This window comes from Felis catus, chromosome E1 (genome assembly GCF_018350175.1).
Source record: "Felis catus isolate Fca126 chromosome E1, F.catus_Fca126_mat1.0, whole genome shotgun sequence".
NCBI lineage: Eukaryota > Metazoa > Chordata > Mammalia > Carnivora > Felidae > Felis > Felis catus.
In genome coordinates, this window is record NC_058381.1 from 20,854,592 (window position 1) to 20,872,420 (window position 17,829).

General features: G+C 46.6%; 2 protein-coding genes and 1 long non-coding RNA gene across 9 annotated transcripts in view; 1 reads left to right on the forward strand and 2 right to left on the reverse strand.

The window, feature by feature from the left end:
• The window catches only part of MYO1D (myosin ID), a 362,829-nt gene extending 362,706 nt beyond the window's left edge, over positions 1–123 (reverse strand). For all 3 annotated transcript variants that reach the window (XM_023244611.2, XM_045044201.1, XR_002738262.2), the window contains exon 1: positions 1–123. In XM_023244611.2, coding sequence (XP_023100379.1) covers positions 1–95 — 95 coding nt within the window. In that variant the 5' untranslated portion in view covers positions 96–123.
• Positions 1–16,591, forward strand: LOC111557864 (histone H2B-like). 3 transcript variants are annotated; one of them, XM_045044205.1, is made up of 3 exons: positions 1–116; positions 12,963–13,253; positions 16,198–16,591. In XM_045044205.1, exons 2-3 carry the CDS (start codon positions 13,122–13,124, stop codon positions 16,396–16,398), a joined length of 333 nt encoding a protein of 110 aa, XP_044900140.1. In that variant the 5' UTR covers positions 1–116; positions 12,963–13,121; the 3' UTR covers positions 16,399–16,591. The 3 variants fall into 3 exon arrangements, 2 of the variants coding, with proteins under 2 accessions (XP_044900140.1, XP_023100384.1); XM_023244616.2 differs by lacking the exon at positions 1–116 and having other exon boundaries at positions 12,850–13,253; XR_006589317.1 differs by lacking the exons at positions 1–116; positions 12,963–13,253 and adding an exon at positions 13,260–13,764.
• Positions 8,979–17,829, reverse strand: part of LOC102900807 — a 19,705-nt gene continuing 10,854 nt past the window's right edge. For 2 of the 3 annotated variants that reach the window (XR_006589318.1, XR_002738266.2), the window contains 3 exons: positions 16,204–16,749; positions 12,641–12,824; positions 9,155–9,513 (listed from right to left, as the gene is read on the reverse strand). This is a non-coding gene — a long non-coding RNA (uncharacterized LOC102900807). Of the gene's footprint in view, positions 9,035–9,154; positions 9,514–12,640; positions 12,825–16,203; positions 16,750–17,829 lie in introns of those variants that run through there. The other variant, XR_006589319.1, reaches the window with a different exon arrangement.

A 17,829-nucleotide genomic window follows, 5' to 3' on the forward strand; every position in this document is an offset into this window, starting at 1 on the left:
CTGAGCCGGAGGTTGGCCATGAACTCGGGCATGGAGACGGTGTCCATCAGCACGAAGTCCGCCTTGCCGAACTCCAGGCTCTCCTGCTCCGCCATGGCGCCGGCGCACGGGCTCAGGTGGGCGCGGACAGGCTCAGGTGGGCGCGCTCGGGTCGCGGGGGGCCGGCGGGGGGGCGCGCGGCGAGCTCGGGCGGGGTCGGGGCGGGGCCGCGGCGCCGGGCGCGGGGCTGCGGGGGAGGGGGCGCCGCGCGCCGCTCGGCGGGTCCGGGCCGGACGGAGGCCGCCCCGCTGCTCCTCGGCGCGCTCTCGGCCGGCACGGCGCACCCGGCAGTTTCCGCTTCTCCCGCGGCGGCTGCCCGGAGCTGTGGGGGACGGGACACCGAAACGGAGACGGCGGCGGCTGGTCCCGCCTCTGGCCTTGGTCTAGCCCCGGCCCCGCCCCGCCCCGGCCAGGCCTCTCCAGCTCCGCCCCGCCCCGCCCCGCCCCGCCGGCCGAGCAGCCCGCCCCCGCCGCGGCGCAGGCCGCCGCCTCCTCACCTGGGCGGCGCGCACGCGCGCGGCGGGCGGCGCGGGCGCGCGCCGGGCCCGGCCTGGGTGGCGGGGCGGCAGCGCCCCCTGGGGACAGGCGCTGGAATCTCGCGGGGCGGGGGGGAGGGTGGGCGGTGCCGAGGAGGACCGACGTAGGAAAGTGGGTGGAATCAGGTTTCCAGAATTGCCTGCTCCGCGGTACTTGATGGCTGCCCACTGAGTTCCAGAAGAAGCTCATGGAGATATTGCGAAGATAATTCTTTATGATTGGTTCTATCACCTTGCCGCGAAGCCCCCCTCCTCCTCCTGTGCTCGCGTCCTCTCCATCCCCGAAATGATGGTTCGCCCACGGACTGAGAGAGAGTAATAATAGCTAACATCTGGAGGACACTTAAAATGCCCAGAGCTTTTCTAAGCGCCTTGGAGAATTCACGTAACTTGCCACATCGCTAGGAACTGAGGAAGCCACAGTTACATCCAGGTTGCTCGAGTTACGAGCCACATGGCAGAATGCTTCCCTTCTTCAGTGTTCTGTGATCCATCTTTCTGTTCACTGACTTGAGCATGCCATCCAACATTACCTTATATTATTAATAAGTCTTTAATATATGAATGCATCATCTCCCTAGGATTATTGCAGGCCTCTTGAGCACGGGGCCATGCCCTAAATTTCTTCATATCCCCGTTGGCAACCAGCAAGTAGCTATTGTGCTGCCTTGCTTATGTGGATATGAAATCCAAACTGGTTTAATAGAGTGGAATGAGTTGTAAGTGGTCTCCAATTTATAGATACATTGGTTGAGCTTGGAAAATTCTTTTGGAACTTAGACTACATTTTCCCGATGAAGATATATTATACATGACTTTCTAAGGCAGCTGCACCTCTTCAGCCTTGTGTTTCCCTTAAGACCATCTTCTAGGAAATCTGCTAGGAAATCTAGAGGCTCCCAAGGACCTGGCTGGGCTCCAACTCCATGGCTGAATTTGAGATGAGTAAACCAGACGGAAGGACCCCGCTCAGGGCTTGCTTCCGCTGCCAACAACCGACTCTAGCCAAGAGAGAGGGGAAGGCAGCTTGATCACCTCAGGAGGGAGCCACCTCTGCCATCAGGAAGCCATCCCAGGGGCACCTGGGTGGGTCAGTTGGTTGAGTGTGGGACTCTTGATTTGGGCTCAGGTCATGATCTCATAGTTCGTGAGATGGAGCCCTAGTCCAGCTCCAAGCTGACATCGAGGAGTCTGCTTGGGATTCTCTCCCTCTCCCTCTCCATCTGCCCCTCCCCATGTGCTCTCTCTCTCTCTCTCCCAAAATAAATAAACTTAAAAAAGAAAGAAAGCCACCCCAACCCCTGGCTTAGGCAGAGCTCAATTGCAGCCTACCATTAGCAGCTCTCCCTCTTCAGAAGGCACCTCTCTGGCTCTCAGTGTCCTCATTTGGGGAATAAGGCCTCTGGGCTAGACACTTTCCAAGGTAGGGCTGTCCTTTGCTTGGATCATTATGTGGGTCAGTCAGTGGCTAAGCAGGTAACTGCATAATATGGTACATTCCTAAAATGTTTGTATTGGTGAGGCCATAGGAGTGAGGGATGGGACAAAATTTAAGATTTAAAAATTTTTAAATTTAGTAACTTAAATTTTGTGAAATTTCGAGCAACCAAGGGAGCATACTCAGTGACCCATTGGAAATGGATGTGCGTGTATTCCCTGAGCCCTGGGGTTGTTAGGGCAAAAGTAATCCTACAGTGGGTAGGATCTACAATGGGATGTAGCTGTAGTTTTCAAATGAACAGAGCAAAGGAACTCTTGTGTGTGTGTGTGTGTGTGTTTTTTATCAGTATCTTGGACAGGAGCCCAACGTATAACACATGTACAGAACATATGCAAAATGTATTTTATAAATTTATAAGCCCAAATTAATATAAAATCAGGCATTGAGACCAGTAAGGCTCTTTTGCTGAACCCATGTCTGTCCATTGGGGGTCCCTATCATCTTAAATCAGCTTCGGGATTCCGATTTACTTTTGAACACTGTTTTGGTTGTACAATATCAAGAAAATCCTGATTTACATGGGGAAGCAGTAATTTGTTACTATTAGAGTGTTACATTCAGCCTTTTTAAAGGCCAGTGCACCGCTACAAATTTATTAATCAATGACACATTTACAAAATGTTTCAATATACACAGAGACAGCCGGAGAAACGAAACACTGAAATATGCATTTGAAGAAGATAATATAGAACAGGTTTGCTCATTATTAATCTCCTTTGTGATAACGTTTAGATATAAACACATTTGGATATGTATGTTTGTGTTACAGCTTAAAATATACTAAAAGCCAGGGGGCACCTGGGTGGCTCAGTGGGGTAAGTGTCTGACTCTAGATTTCTGCTTGGGTCATGATCTCATGGTTGGTGAGTTCGATCTCTACACCAGGCTCTGCACTTACAGTGCGGAGCTTGCTTGGGATTGTCTCTCTCCCTCTCTGCCCCTCCCCTACTTCTGCTCTCTCTCTCTCTCTCTCTCTCTCTCTCTCTCTCTCTGTCTCTCAAGATAAATAAATAAAATAACCTTTAAAAAAAAGGTGGGGAGCACTTGGGAGCCACAGTAGGTTGAGTATCTGGCTTCAGCTCAGGCCATCATCTTGCAGTTCATGAGTTGAAGCCCCACATCAGGCTCTGTGCTGTTAGCATGCAGCCTGCTTCAAATCCTCTGTCTCCCTCACTCTCTGCCCCTCCCCCACTCTCTCTCTCTCTCTCTCTCTCTCTCTCTCTCTCTCAAAAGTAATAAACATTAAATATTAAGAAATAAAAAATAAATTAAAAATATACTAAAAGCCAAAATAAAAGTTAAAATCACCAATAATGAGACACACTGACATGATGAGTGATATCATCTCCTTGGAAAGACATAATAATATCACTTACCTGCTAAAAATGTATCCACTACATCTAATTATGAAGAAATACCAAATAAACTCACATTAAGGAGCATCCTACAAAAAACCAACCTGTACTCTTGAAAAATATCAATGGCTTGGAAGACAAAAAAAGGCTGAGGGGCTGGTCCAGGTTAAAAGGCCCTAAAAAGACACCACAGCTAAAGGCAGTTTGTGACCTGGACTTTAACCAGAACAATGTAAAGGACAATATTGGGACAATCTGTGAAATTTGAATACAGACTATAAATTAAATAGTAGCACAGCATTACTATTGGTTTTCCTGAATTTGATCATGATATTGTGGTTCTGTAAGAGAATGTCCTTATTCTCAGGAGATGGGTCCTAAGTATTTAGGAGTAAAGAGTATGATGTCTCAAATTGTTTGGCAAAGAATAATAATAATAATACATGTGGATATGTGTGTGTATATATACATATATATATATAGAGAGAGAGAGAGAGAGAAATGGATAAAGCAAATGTAACAAAACATTAATAATTGGTGAATATAAAGAATGTGTGGGAGGGGGTGCCTGGGTGGCTCAGTCGGTTAAGCATCCGACTTCAGCTCAGGTCATGATCTTGTGGTTTGTGAGTTCAAGCCCCGTGTCGGGCTTTGTGCTGACAGAGCCTGGAGCCTGCTTCGGATTCTGTGTGTGTCTCTCTCTCTGCCCCTCCCCTGCTCATGTTCTCTCTCTCTCTCTCTCTCTCTCTCTCTCTCTCTCTCTCAAAAATAAATAAACATTAAAAAATTTTTTTAATTTAAGAATGTGTGGGAACTTTTTTGCACTCTTCCTCCAATTTTTCTGTAAGGTTGAAATTATTTCAAAATAATAAAGTTAAAAAAATCAAATAACAGTCTAAAAGTGTCCTAACATAAAAACGTTTATTCTTTAGAAACCCTATAATACTTAGAAATGAAAGCCACATCAGAAATTTGCACATCAGATGTTCCATGACTGAAGAAGCCACACACACTTTGAAAACTCTGGTGAGGAGTGTCTGTAAGGTCTGGTTGCCACAGATATGCTAGGAGATTATAGATACCAAACAGACCATTCGAAACCCCAAAAATAATTTAAATAATTTATATTTTCAATATATTTATAATTTAAATAATTGAATATGTAAATGTCATCAAATATGCCCCAAGGAGGGTGCCACCTGTTCTCTGCCTGAAATTCCCTTCCCTGTTGTCTCACCCCTCACCCCTATGGCCTAGCTAACCTCTGCTCCTCTCTTACCTCTCAGCCCCAACATCACTTCCTCCAGGAAGGCTTCCCTGATTTCCTAAGTGAGGGTTGGCTGTCCCTCCTCCGTACCCCCACAGCACTCTGGAAATGTCACTCCCATTCAACACTGAATACACTTGAGCCTCTTGTCCATCTCTCACGAGAGAGAGAGCCATGAGGTCTGGGGCCATGTCTGTTCTGTTCTTGGATGTAACTCTGGCACCTGGTAGCATAGTGCCTCAGATGTGAAAGCTCTTAATACACACTTGCTTGATAAATGAATAGGGAATGGTCTGTGAATCTATGAATCTATGGGTTGTGTGATGCGAGGTTGTCACCCCCACCACTTGGTAGACTTTCTGCATTAAGATCAGTCTTTGTGCAGCGTTTATCTTATTCTCATCTCCTGCCCCTAGAAGCAGGTTTCAGGGCTGTGTTCACTTCTGTCCTGAGGCCAAGCGTGTGCACTGTATGTTCACATTAAACAAAAGCTATTGTTCCCCAAACTCCTCTGCAGTTGACCTGCTACTGGCTTATCCTTGAAAATCAACTCTGAATTTTCCAAAGCAAATATTTGCTCTCGTTCTCTCCCAGAATGCTTCTGGGCTGCCCCACCTCCCTGCCCTCCCTTCACCAGGTGCCCTGCATTCAGGAAGACAGCTCACCCCAGCAGGAGTCCTGCAAGACAGAAGCAAGAAGGCCAGGAAAAACAACATATTCAAAGGCTCTTGTATACATTTATTTTATAAGCCCAAATCATCCTAGAGCAGAAGTAGAAAGGAAACTTTATGTTGCAAAATAACTTGATAATGCACTCGTATCCATATTAGAAATTACGTGGAACTCTCTGCCTGAGATATTATCCAAAAGATGCTTCCTCCTCTTTCATGCCGAAGACTGGATTTGAACTATGAATGGTGCATCAAAGGCAGCATGTATGCTCTCTGTGGTTACTGAAGCCTAAGTTTTTTTATTAACGTTTTTATTTATTTTTGGGACAGAGAGAGACAGAGCATGAACGGGGGAGGGGCAGAGAGAGAGGGAGACACAGAATCGGAAACAGGCTCCAGGCTCCGAGCCATCAGCCCAGAACCTGACGCGGGGCTCGAACTCACGGACCGCGAGATCGTGACCTGGCTGAAGTCGGACGCTTAACCGACTGCGCCACCCAGGCGCCCCAGCCTAAGTGTTTTTAAAATAAAAGCAGACCCAACAGTTGCCTCCCTGGTATCCCTGGTGGCTTGCCCACCTATGGACCTCCCTGCTCCACTCCCCCACCCTTCTATAGACATCTCACAGAACAAAGGAAAGGGATATGTCATCGCTGAGCTCACTGTCATACACCACCCTGAAAGCCCAGAAAGTGACTTAAGAAGTTCATTTTCTCACCTATAGCTATTAAAGACAAAGATCAGCTGGCCAATTGCTAAGGACCTGGCTCTGGGTTCCAAGGAGTTCTTCTTTCTTTTTTAATTTTTATTTAATTTGTTTTTTAAATTTACACCCAAGTTGGTTAGCATATAATGCAACAGTGATTTCAGGAGTAGATTCCTTAATGCTAACCCTTCCCCATTTAGCCCATCCCCCCTCCCACACCCCCTCCAGTAACCCTCAGTTTGTTCTCCACATTTATGAGTCTCTTCTGTTTTGTCTCCCTCCCCGTTTTTATATTGTTTTTGCTTCCCTTCCCTTGTGTTCATCTGTTTTGTATCTTAAAGTCCTCATATGAGTGAAGTCATATGATATTTGTCTTTCTCTGACTGACGAATTTCGCTTAGCATAATACCCTCTAGTTCTATCCACATAGTTGCAAATGGCAAGATTTCATTCTTTTTGATTGCTGAGTAATACTCCATTGTATATATATGCACCACGTCTTCTTTATCCATCCATCCATCGATGGACATTTGGGCTCTTTCCATACTTTGGCTATTGTTGATAGCGCTGCTATAAACATTGGGGTGCATTGGGTTCTAGGGATTTCTATGCCTACTGTCCCTGTGGATCTAAAGCTGTGCTTACCTGTGATAGTGTTGAGTTGGGAACAAGGATCTTTCCTTAACTCTTTGGAAGGGCTGATACTGCAGACAAAGCTCCTTTTAACATAGTCAGCCTGAGCAGGGAGGAAGTTGGGGTATATCAGCTGAAGAGAGGAAGGAGAGAAGAACCCACTGTCCTTTGATGAAAACATGTGGACTTTCTCTCCCAAGACAAGTATATTAAGCACACACAAAAACCAGTTTATACGTGGACTCCTCTGTCCCTCTGCCCAAAATAACCTGTCTATGGATCCCAGGTTACGAAGCCCAAGCTAAGGGAAGGGTCATACCACAGGTCCTAATCTTTGGGGAATGGAGAAGAATTCAAGAAACCATCATTGTCAGTATCCTGTGAGTCATCAGATGGGGACTGTCCCATAGCACATTCCCAAGCGTGGGCAGAGAAGCCACATGTTTATGGCCACAGGAAAGATAGCGTCAATGGTAGAGGAGGCAGCCTGGGACAGCCTCCAGAAACTCTTCCTGTCTGTGAAAACATAGTTTCTGACTATAAACATCTCCCTGGAATGTATCCTCTTTACTAATTACAGAAGTGCTTATCACACTGAGTTGAAGTTGGCTGTCCAGGCCTCGTCCCTAAAGTCTCCAGGACAGAGGCCATGCTCTACTCACCCTTTTATCTCCAGCCCTCAAGCTGTGCCTGATGCCCTGTACATATTTTTTGAATCGTGTAGATGAATTAATTAGTGAGCTTATTTATTAGGAAAATGGGTGTGTGGGGGTGTAGTATTCTATTTCAAGGAGCCTGTGGCATTTCTCCAAGCCCCAAGCCAGAAAATCACTAACTCTCAATCTATCCTGGCCATTGGATGTGGTTCTAGAACTAGAACATTTGGGGGTGTGATAGAAACCCACCAGAGGGAAAGCAACAAGGCACGACCACAATCAGTTGATGGATTGATAATGTCTTAAGGCAGGATGTATCAAACCTTAAAGTGTGTACGAATCACTTGGGATGTTGTTAGAAATGCAGGGTTTCAGGTCCCACCTCCAGCCTACTGAATCGAAATCGGCATTTTGACAAGATTCCCAAGGGCTGCTGCTGTTGGTTTGCAGATGATACTTCTTTTTTTTTTTTTTTTTTCATTTAAGCAATCTTTACACCCAGCCTGGGGCTCAAACTCACAAGCCCGAAATCAAGAGTCACACGCTCTACCAAGTGAGCCAGCCAGATACCCTACAGACCATACTTTGAATAGCAAGATTTGAAGGAGTCTCAATGGTTGTATAATCAAACATATACTCCCTAGGGAAACTGAGTCCCAGGAAGAGCCCCTGCCTTTGACTAGGTCAGAGCAAGGTGCTGGTAGAGCTAAGACCAGAACTCAAAGCTTCTGCTTTGAGTAGTGGGTAGTCTCCACTGCCCAAGGTGGCAGTGAGCATTTGTGAGACAACATGCTGGGGGAGGAAGATAGAGAAGTCAGGGAGGGCAGTACCCTGGATCTTCTCCAGGTAACCCCAGTCCCTTCCTATTCCTATTTTTAATTGGGGGGGGTGGCCTTCTTTTCTCCATATTTTTTTTTCTCCTCTAAAAGCTTGGTGTAGATGGGAATGCAAGCTGGTGCATTCCCACCAGCTCTGGAAAACAGTATGGTGGTTCATCAAAAAATTAAAAATAGAACTACCCTATGACCCAGCAATGGCACTACTAGGTATTTATCCAAGGGATACAGGTGTGCTGTTTCAAAGGGGCACATGCAGCACTATCAACAATAGCAGCATGTTTATAGCAGCACTATCAACAATAGCCAAAGTATGGAAAGAGCCCAAATGTCCACCTACAGATGAATGGATAAAGAAGATGTGATATATATACAATGGAGTATTACTCGGCAATCAAAAAGAATGAAATCTTGCCATTTGCAACTATGTGGATGGAACTGGAGGCTATTATGCTGGGTGAAATTAGTCAGAGAAAGACAAATATCATATGACTTCACTCATATGAGGACTTTAAGACACAGAATAGATGAACACAAGGGAAGGGAAGCAAAAATAATATAAAAATGGGGAGGGAGACAAAACATAAGAGACTCTTTTTTTTTTTTTTATAAAATTTTTTTTTTCAACGTTTATTTATTTTTGGGACAGAGAGAGACAGAGCATGAACAGGGGAGGGGCAGAGAGAGAGGGAGACACAGAATCGGAAACAGGCTCCAGGCTCTAAGCCATCAGCCCAGAGCCTGACGCGGGGCTCGAACTCCCGGACCGCGAGATCGTGACCTGGTTGAAGTCGGATGCTCAACCGACGCACCACCCAGGCGGCCCAAGAGACTCTTAAATATGGAGAACAAACAGAGGGTTACTGAAGGGGTTGTGGGAGGGGGGATGGGCTAAATGGGTAAGGGGCATTAAGGAATCTACTCCTGAAATTGTTGTTGCACTATATGCTAACTAACTTGGGTATAAATTTAAAACCTACATTAAAAATAAACAAACAAAAAACTGGAAATTCAAAATACAAAAAATAAAAAATAAATAAAAAAATAAAAGCTTGGTGTAGAGGTTAAATAAGATATTGCTGGGGCTGGGAAAAATTTGGATTCTTTTCTTACCTCCACCTGACAAAGTAGCAACTATTCGGTACTAATATCATCCACCATTAATATTCGATTAGTATCTATAGTGCTGACACTCCAGGAACAGTGTGACATCATTCCCAAGGTGACATCTTCTAATCTGTCCCCCAAACTCCCTCTCCTCCTGCCGTTCACCCAGAGTTTCTCAACTGGTGAGCTTTGGCAGTATTCATCTCCTAGAATTAAGATCACGAAATAAGATGATGTTAAAATGCACAGTGTGAAAAATAAACAAAATACAATATAATGCACAGTGTGCCCCTCTGACTTTTTTGAATCAACAAGATTAATTCCTCGGACTATCCAGAGGCAGAAATGATATGAGCAGTGCTTCCCTCCAAATTCTAACAGCCTGAACCCTAAAGAAATGAGACAGGGGAAAAGTAGAAGCCACAAAACCAGGAGACCTCAGAAGCTATGTAGTCCAGTGTCCCACCCAATGTCTGAATCCCCTCTACTGTGTGCTGCAATGCCAGACTTACCTGGGCCACTTGACTCTTTTGGCCACCCCCATTCCACGTAGATGTCACCGCACAAAAGCAGGCTCCAGGCTATCCCCATTCCACGTAGACGTCGCTGCACAAAAGCAGGCTCCAACACCATTTCACTCAGTCTTACTCCTGAGCCACTCCCCAGACACTCCATGCCCTGAATCCCAACTCTCGCATCTTCTTGTTACTCATTACCCCTATTTATGAGCTTGGTTTGTCCTTTGGATCTGATAGTCCACCAAGATAGGACCAGGTCGAAGTGAATTACAATCAAGGAGGAGAGCCAAGGTCATGGCCAGTTAAGGAAGAGCCTTTTATTTTTCTCAAGTCAATCTCCCTCTTAGAGTTTGTATCCGTAGAATTCTAACACAATTATCACTAAACTCCGTAAAGTCGGCCTTCTCAGTGTCTAAGGTCTGTGTCTGACTGTGCTTAGCCACATCGCAGTCACTTTCTCCTAGTGTCCCCACCCTTTCCAAGTCTCTAATTAGCCCTTCTGTGCTGAGTAGGGTTCGGATCAGAGGAGCATTTTCCCCATACAGTTCTCAGGAGGCCTTAGGGATACAGTGGCACCCAAGCTTTAGATACTTGTACCGAGGCATCGATGGTGGCTGGGGATCTTCATTTTAATAAGCAGCTCAGGAGATTTTGCTGCAGGTGGGCGGAGGCCTAACTTGGGAGAAATAGTGATGGGAATTTTGGTGCCAGACACATCAGAGATCAGTTCCTAGCTTCGCAACTTACTGCCTGTGTGACCTTGAACAAATTAGTTTGTCTTTATAAGCCTCGGTTTCCTCCTCTCTTCTATACTTCTGAGTATTAAAACCACAAGGTGAGATGTCTATATAGTGCTTTGTATAATTCAAGGCAGGTACTGAGCATTCAGTAAATACAAGTTAGCATTGCTGTTAGTGTAACTGCTTCTTTTATCTTCAGGATAGGGAACATATTTATTTTTTAATGTTTGTTTATTTTTGTGGCAGAAAGAGTGTGGGCAGGGGAGGGGCAGAGAGAGGAGCCAAAGTGGGCTTTGCACTGACAGCGGTGAGCCCGATGCAAGGCTTGAACTCACCAACTGTGAGCTCATGACCTGAGCCGAAGTTGGATGCTCAACCGACTGAGCCCCCAGGATAGGGAATGTATTAGCAGGCAATTTATCGCATATCCTTTTTAGCTGACTGAGATTTCTAACAGATGCTGGTGAGTCTTCTGATCACCCTATGACTTCTCCCTATGTCAGCTTTGTGATTCCTCTTGGTAATTCGTCACCATTTCCATGCAGACCCATGGGCCTTGCACTTAGTAGGGGATCACAATTTGCTGAGTATTTTTAAATGAGTGAGTGCCATCTGGCCAGGGCTTCTTACTACACTCCCACGGCAACATCACCTCTGTTGTCACCCTTCTCCAGGGCTCTCCAGCATCTTCTGGACATTACAGTGCTCATTTGGTTCCCCATTGCCCCCATCACTGAAGAGTGCCATCCCACAGATGACTTCTGCCAGTTTGTATTTACTTTGTTGCATTAAGACACCCAGTGCATTTCATCATATATGCTCTATGCCTATGTTGCATTTTTAACTAGACAGATAATGAGCGATGAAGCCGGCAAGAGGAGAGTAGGAGTTGAGGCAGTGGGTGGGATGTGCTTTGACAGCCAGGTCATAGACTGTCTTTTTCTTTTCACAGAAGTGTTCAGTATAGTTCTTTGTCACCAAAGAATTCATTCAGGGGAGTTGAGCCTGCACCACGGATAGGCTACATTCCAAGTTCTTGGAACTACATTCCAAGTTCTCCATCAATGAATAAATGCACGCAGCAGCCGTGCAGAGCACACGTGTGTAACGACAAGGAGAGTGGGGCTCTGGTGTTCGGGTTGGAAGGGCGGCAGAGCATGGGGTTAGGAGCAAAGGCTCAGGGAGGGGTCGGTCCTGCCATCGTGCACTGTGTGGGACCCCCGGACAAGTCACGTGAGCCCTTCCAGACTCAGTTTCCTCTTCTGTAAAGTGACGGTAATACGAATACCGACCTCATATTGTTGCCCTGAGAACTGATTGCAATAAGGTACATTACACACTTTGCATGGGGTCGGGTACATAGGGCTCGATAAATGGGAGTTCCCAGCGCATCAGTCCCCGCCAGTCCCCTGAGCTGGGGCTTCAGTGTGGCTCGTAACTGGGAGAAGGAGGAGTGTCTGTTCTGGTTCTTCTTTTGACACCTGGTTCTCTGGCGTCCTCTTATCTGTTCCTTCGTGTGAGGCTGGGCATTTCCTTGTAGCTCAGCTGATAATGCTAATTGTGGGGAGTTCGCGACCTCCCCATCTAGGGTTTCTCAACCTTCAGTCTTGAAGGTACAGTGACTTCCTGGCTTCCCTGTTCATGCTTCGTCACCTGAGTTCCTAATTGCTCTTGCACAGCCAGGTACCCCTCCCAGTGGAAATGCACACACACAGGGCACATCCGTGCGGAGCTGTTCCTCGAACCCCAACCCCTGATCTTGTGGGGTTGCTTCGGGAAGGTTTTACAGACCAATGAATCCTAAATCTGGCCGGTCATTAGATTCACCTGGGATGCTTTTATTTTTTTTAATGGTTATTTATTTATTTTGAGAGAGAGAGAGAGAGAGAGAGAGAGAGCGAGCGAGCAGGGGAGGGGCAGAGAGAGAAGGAGAGGAAGAATCCCAGGCAGGCCCTGCACGGTCAGCGCAGAGCCCAGCTCAGGGCTCCATCCCACAAACCAGGAGATCGTGACCTGAGCCAAAACCAAGAGTCGGATGCTTAACCAACTGAGCCACCCAGGTGGCCCCAACTCACCTGGGACGCTTTAGCAAAAGATGCAGCTTCCAGGATCCCAGGCTCAGTCCTTTTGAATGGAAATCTTTGTGGCCAAGAACCACTATAATAAGAACACCTGGGGTCACACACGTACAAGGAATCACTGCGGAGATCCGTGTTGCCTGGTAAATTAATGGCCGTCAGGTCAAAGTGGTCACTCTCTCTTTTACATGGGAAGAACAGAGGAAAGGTTAACATTTTGAGTTTCCCACCTCAAGCTCTTTTCCAGAATGTACCATCAGCCTGCCTTATTAGACTCCACACCTAGTATTTCTTAAGTGTTCTGTATTGTCTCCTGCAGGTGCAGTCACTAACCACTGATTTTATTAGGAGAGCGTGCCTTCCAGCTCCCCCTAGCAAACCCCTTTGAGGCGCTCACTTGCCTCCAGCCAGTGCTGTGACCTAGACGTGATAAGGATCAAGCCTTCTGCATGTACTGCATTTGCCTACACCACCTAAGATGCCCGAAGAAGAAGACTACACTGTATACTGCAGCCCAAGCGAAGTATGGGAGGGCCAGCTCAGCCTCTGGGAAGAAGAAGAGGAAGAAGAAGAGGCCTATCTTGGTTACGTGGGGAAAATCCTAAAGCAAGTGAGTTGGGGCTCTCCTGATGGAAGCTTAGAATGGCCGAGACCCGTGTCATGTGAGTGGCCCTGGGTGTGTTCTGGACTTCAGCTTTTCTCACACAGGGGTCCTTCTTCACGCCCCAAGTTCCTGAAAAGTTGCGTGCAAACAGCTTCGATAAATTGGATCTGCAGATGGTGGCTATCTTTTCCCACTGGGCTCGCTGTCTGTTGGCAGTAACTCTGAACACCTGAGCTCTTCGTGTCTCTCTTGGATCTGTTGACAGGCAATCTAGAAATTGATTCTTAAATGCCCTCTTACAGAGAGAGGATTCACCACCTCGTCTGTTCTTATTCTGCGAAGAGGCACTTACATCAGGTCTTCACTAAGTGGTGCTCTGTACTTCGAATGTACCTAGCATGGGTAGGCTTTCGTTCCTCCTTCCCGCCCACCCAACCTCACTTCGTAGCCTACAGTTGCAGAGAACAAAATCAGAGAAGGCTTCCCCTTTGGAAGAAGCTACGGGGAAGAGAAGAAGGTAATTCTGTGACAGATGTAAGAAGGCTTGATTTTGAATTTTCTCCACGACGATAGGGCAGGGCTGAGTGTTCACGGGTGATCGTTACAAAAGCCCCCTGTATTCCACGGGTTTCATTTGGACTCTGTTGCTTATCCTAGGAGAAGAAGGGGAAAATGGGATGAAGGAATGCTAGGAGAAGGAAAGAAATACGTGATATAGGGCTTCTCAATCCCAGCACTTAACGTTTGGGGGCTGCTTCATTCTTTGTTGTGGGAGCTGTCTGGAGCATGGTGGGATTCTGGGCAGCATCCCTGGCCTCTACCCACTGGATGCCAGTAGCACCCTGTCTCCCAACCGAAAATGCCCAGAGACACTGCCCCCCACTGAGAACCTGCATTTTCTGGAAGGGCTCTCTGTGCGAGTTCTTGGACCGAGTAATCCTCTAATCATTAGTCTGTCCTTGGCCTGTCCTTCACTGCATGGGTCTGGCAGGCCACTCTGCTTCGGCAAGTCTCCCAAGGGTCGGGTCTGTGCCTTGGGTCAGCCCCTCAGGGCATGCGAGGATAAAACATGTTGGTTGGATTAATGTATGGAGCGTCTCAGTAGAAGCCAGGTCTGCTGGGGAGCTCAGATGGAAACGATGTGGTCTGTATCGCAAAGGGGCTCACAAGTCCTGCAGGATGGGACCACGGAGGACATGGAGAAACCTTTCAAATACTGCTTCAAGCCTTTCCTTTTACAAAAAAAGAAACTGAGGCCCAATGTGAGAATATTACTTGCTTATATGACATCTCATGCTAGGATTAGAGTCCTGGGTGGGTGATCCTCAGGGCACCGGAGATCATTCTCCTGATGATTCCAGCTGCCCCTCTAACTTTAGACGAAGTCATGAATGACATAAAGTGGCGTTGTGATGCAGGTTCTGAGAATATACAGAGCCCTGATCTTTAGTGGGAAGTTGTGGAACACAGATAAGCCAGAGGGGTTCTTGGGGAAGAATCCTAAAGGGTGGATAGGATTTGAAAGGTGGGGTTGGGGGTCAGCATGGTAGGTAGAGATGGGAGATCAACAGTGGTATGGAGACCAGAAAACGTAGGGACACATCCGAGGAAGAGCGAGTTTTCCCAGCGTGGCTGGAGATCATGTCGGCACAAGGAGGTAAGGCTGCAAACTGAGAAGTGTTCAAACAAGATGCTTACTAATACGAAATACAGAGTGTGAACATCTACTCTAAACTTCTATCAGGGCGCCTGGGTGGCTCAGTCGGTGAAGTGTCCAACTCTTGGTTTTGGCTCAGGTCATGATCTCACGGTTCGTGGGTTTGAGCCCTGTGTCGGGTCCGCAATGTCATCACAGAGCCTACCTGGGATTCTTGTCTCTCTCTCTCTCTCTCTCTCTCTCTCTCTGTCTTTATCTCTTTCTCTCTTGCTCTCAAAATAAATAAACTTTAAAAGAAAAACAACTCTCACTCTCAAACTTTAAAAAAACCAAAATTATATTTTCCACCTTCTGAAGGTGTTGGATGTTAATTCCACTTCTGTTAGGAAAAATTAAGGCACAAAAGTTTTTTTCTTTTCTTTTTTTTTAAGAGAGTGTGAGGGGGGAAGAGAGAGAGAATCCTTTTTTTTTTTTAAGTTTATTTCTCTTTATTTTGAGAGAGAGCGTGTGAAAGTGGAGGAGGAGGCAGAGGGAGAGGGGGAGACAGAGAATCCCCAGCAGGCTTTGTACTGTCAGTGAGGAACCCAATGTGGGGCTGGAACTCATGAGTTGTGAGAACATGACCTGGGCTGAAGTCTGACACTTAACTGACTGAGCCACCCAGGTGCCCCAAGAGAGACTCTTTTTTTTTTTAATTTTTATGTTTTTATTTTATTTTATTTTTGAGAGAGAGACGGAGTGCAAGCAGGGCAGAGGCAGAGATAGAGAGGGAGACAGAATCTGAAGCAGGCTTCAGGCTCTGAGCTGTTAGCGCAGAGCCCGATGCAGGGCCTCAATTCACGGACTGTGAGATCATGACCTGAGCCGAAGTCAGATGCCCCCCCCCCCCAAGAGAGCGACTCTTAAACAGGCTCCACACTCAGTGCGGGACCTGATGCAGGGCTCGAACCCACCTGGGATGCTGAACTGAGCCACGGTCAACCAACAGAGCCACTCAGGTGCCCTTGAGGCACAAAAGTTTAAGTGACCAGAGTTAGTATGTATTCTACAGATAAAGGTGCTCTTTCTCACCAGCTACAAATTCCCCTTCCCCATCTTCCCCAGACATTTGATAGATACAATGACCTAGTTTCTTTCCTCACACCCCTACCATCGTACCTGTGGTGATTTAGTGTGGCCCCATGTATGCACAAATCCATGGAAGGCGTATGTGCTGGGTTAGACCATAAATTGCCAGTTTGGGGTGGGAAGCCTACACTGCTCTGTCTTACCCTTGTGCCATTTCTGTCCCAGACTCACCCAGACTTCAGTGGGTGCTCCTGGATCTCGGATGCACTGGGCTCTTTGGAGGACTGGCTGCTGGAACGGGTTCGCCTGGAGGTGGTTAGATTGTCCTTCTACAACCACAGAAAAGCCATCACCAGCAGAGAGATCCCTGGAGCAGTTAAACAGAGATCCTCTTGGAAGAGCTTCTGTATCGATGAAATGTTCTGAATGGCTCTGTTGTTGAGGTGATTGCACTTGTCAAAAATAATCAGATATGTCAGAGGGCTGAGTCGGAAGACGAGGTATCAGATAAGGACCTGTTGCAACAGGAGTCTTGGTGCTACATAGGTGGTCTCTGGGTCCTGTGCTTTTAGCCTCTGACTTAATTTGTGGGGAAAAAATAAAGGCATTTTGTCTTGTGTGTGTAATGCTTATTTTGTATGGCTTTAAAATTTTTCTTAGGTATGCTTCTTCCCACTTGAACTTACCCATTGTCTTTTTGGAGGACACAGCTTAACCCATTACACCATGTACTCACCAACTCTCCCATCTTCAGCCCCAGGGTTAGAGACTGCTGTCCTGGAATGAATGCATGATTTTTTTAAAGCCCCTCTACTTAGATTTATAAGAACAACAACACCAAAAAAAAAAAAAAAAGTGAAGAGAAAAAGAGTCTGTTCTTTGAGTATAAGACTCATTGCATTGGTTATCTATGTAGCACTTAGCCTAATAGCATGTGTGTAGTGAGTGTCAAATGTATAAGCTGGTCCTAACTGTAGAAAAACAAAACAATTATAGTAGCATTATAAAAATATAATGATTTGGGAGCAGAAAGAATAAATGGGCTGATATAGTTTAGACGTGATGGTCTGGGTAAGCCTTGGTAGGTGATGTGAAGGAAGAAAGGTGCTAAGCATGGGGAAGGATTCTGGGCTGAGGGAGCAGCCTGAGCAAAGGTCCTGAGTCAGGCAGGCAAGCTGAAGCTTATTAGAAAAAAACAAATGAAAGCCAGGGAAGCTGGGTTCTGGCAAGCAAGGGAGAAGTCTAGTGGGAGAGGAGGTTGGAGAAAAAGACCGGGGCCAAGTCATGCAGAGTTTGATTTTATTCCGAAGATGGAATGAAGCCACTGAAGGATTCTAACAGGGGAACTGACGTCTTGTTTAGTTTTGTGGGTTTTGGGGTGTTTTGCCATTGTTGTTGAATTTTATCCTCCAGTAAAGTGTACAAATCTGAACACACCCCAAAGTTTTACATGTATATACCCAGATTAAGATACAGAACATTTCCATCACTGCTGCTGTGTCAAGAATGGATTGAAGAGTGTGCAAATGGGAAGGCTGGTCGGAGATATCTTGTCTGAGTGTAGTAGAGAGATGACTGTGGCCCACGTGAGTGTGGGTGGTTAGCAGAGAGGGGGAGAAGTGAAGGGATTTGAAATGAATCTGAGATAGAATTTGCTAACGGGATGGGGGAGGGGTGAGGAAAAAGTGAGGCTTCCTCGGTTTGGGGCTTGAGCCGTGTGGTGAACTGTGGTGCTGGCTGCAGAGACGAAGACTGGAGGAAGGAGGACAGGTGTTTGGGGAGAGGCGACAGTTGAGAATATTCCATTCCGGACACGTTTTCAACACCAGTGAACACTGCAGATAGAGATGCCGAATG

Excerpts from the sequence above, each read along its gene's own strand:
- LOC111557864 (XM_045044205.1), top strand. The coding sequence starts at position 13,122 with ATGCCCGAAGAAGAAGACTACACTGTATACTGCAGCCCAAGCGAAGTA. Across the intron at positions 13,254-16,197 it reads TGGGGAAAATCCTAAAGCAA|ACTCACCCAGACTTCAGTGG; the intron begins GTGAGTTGGGGC and ends TTTCTGTCCCAG.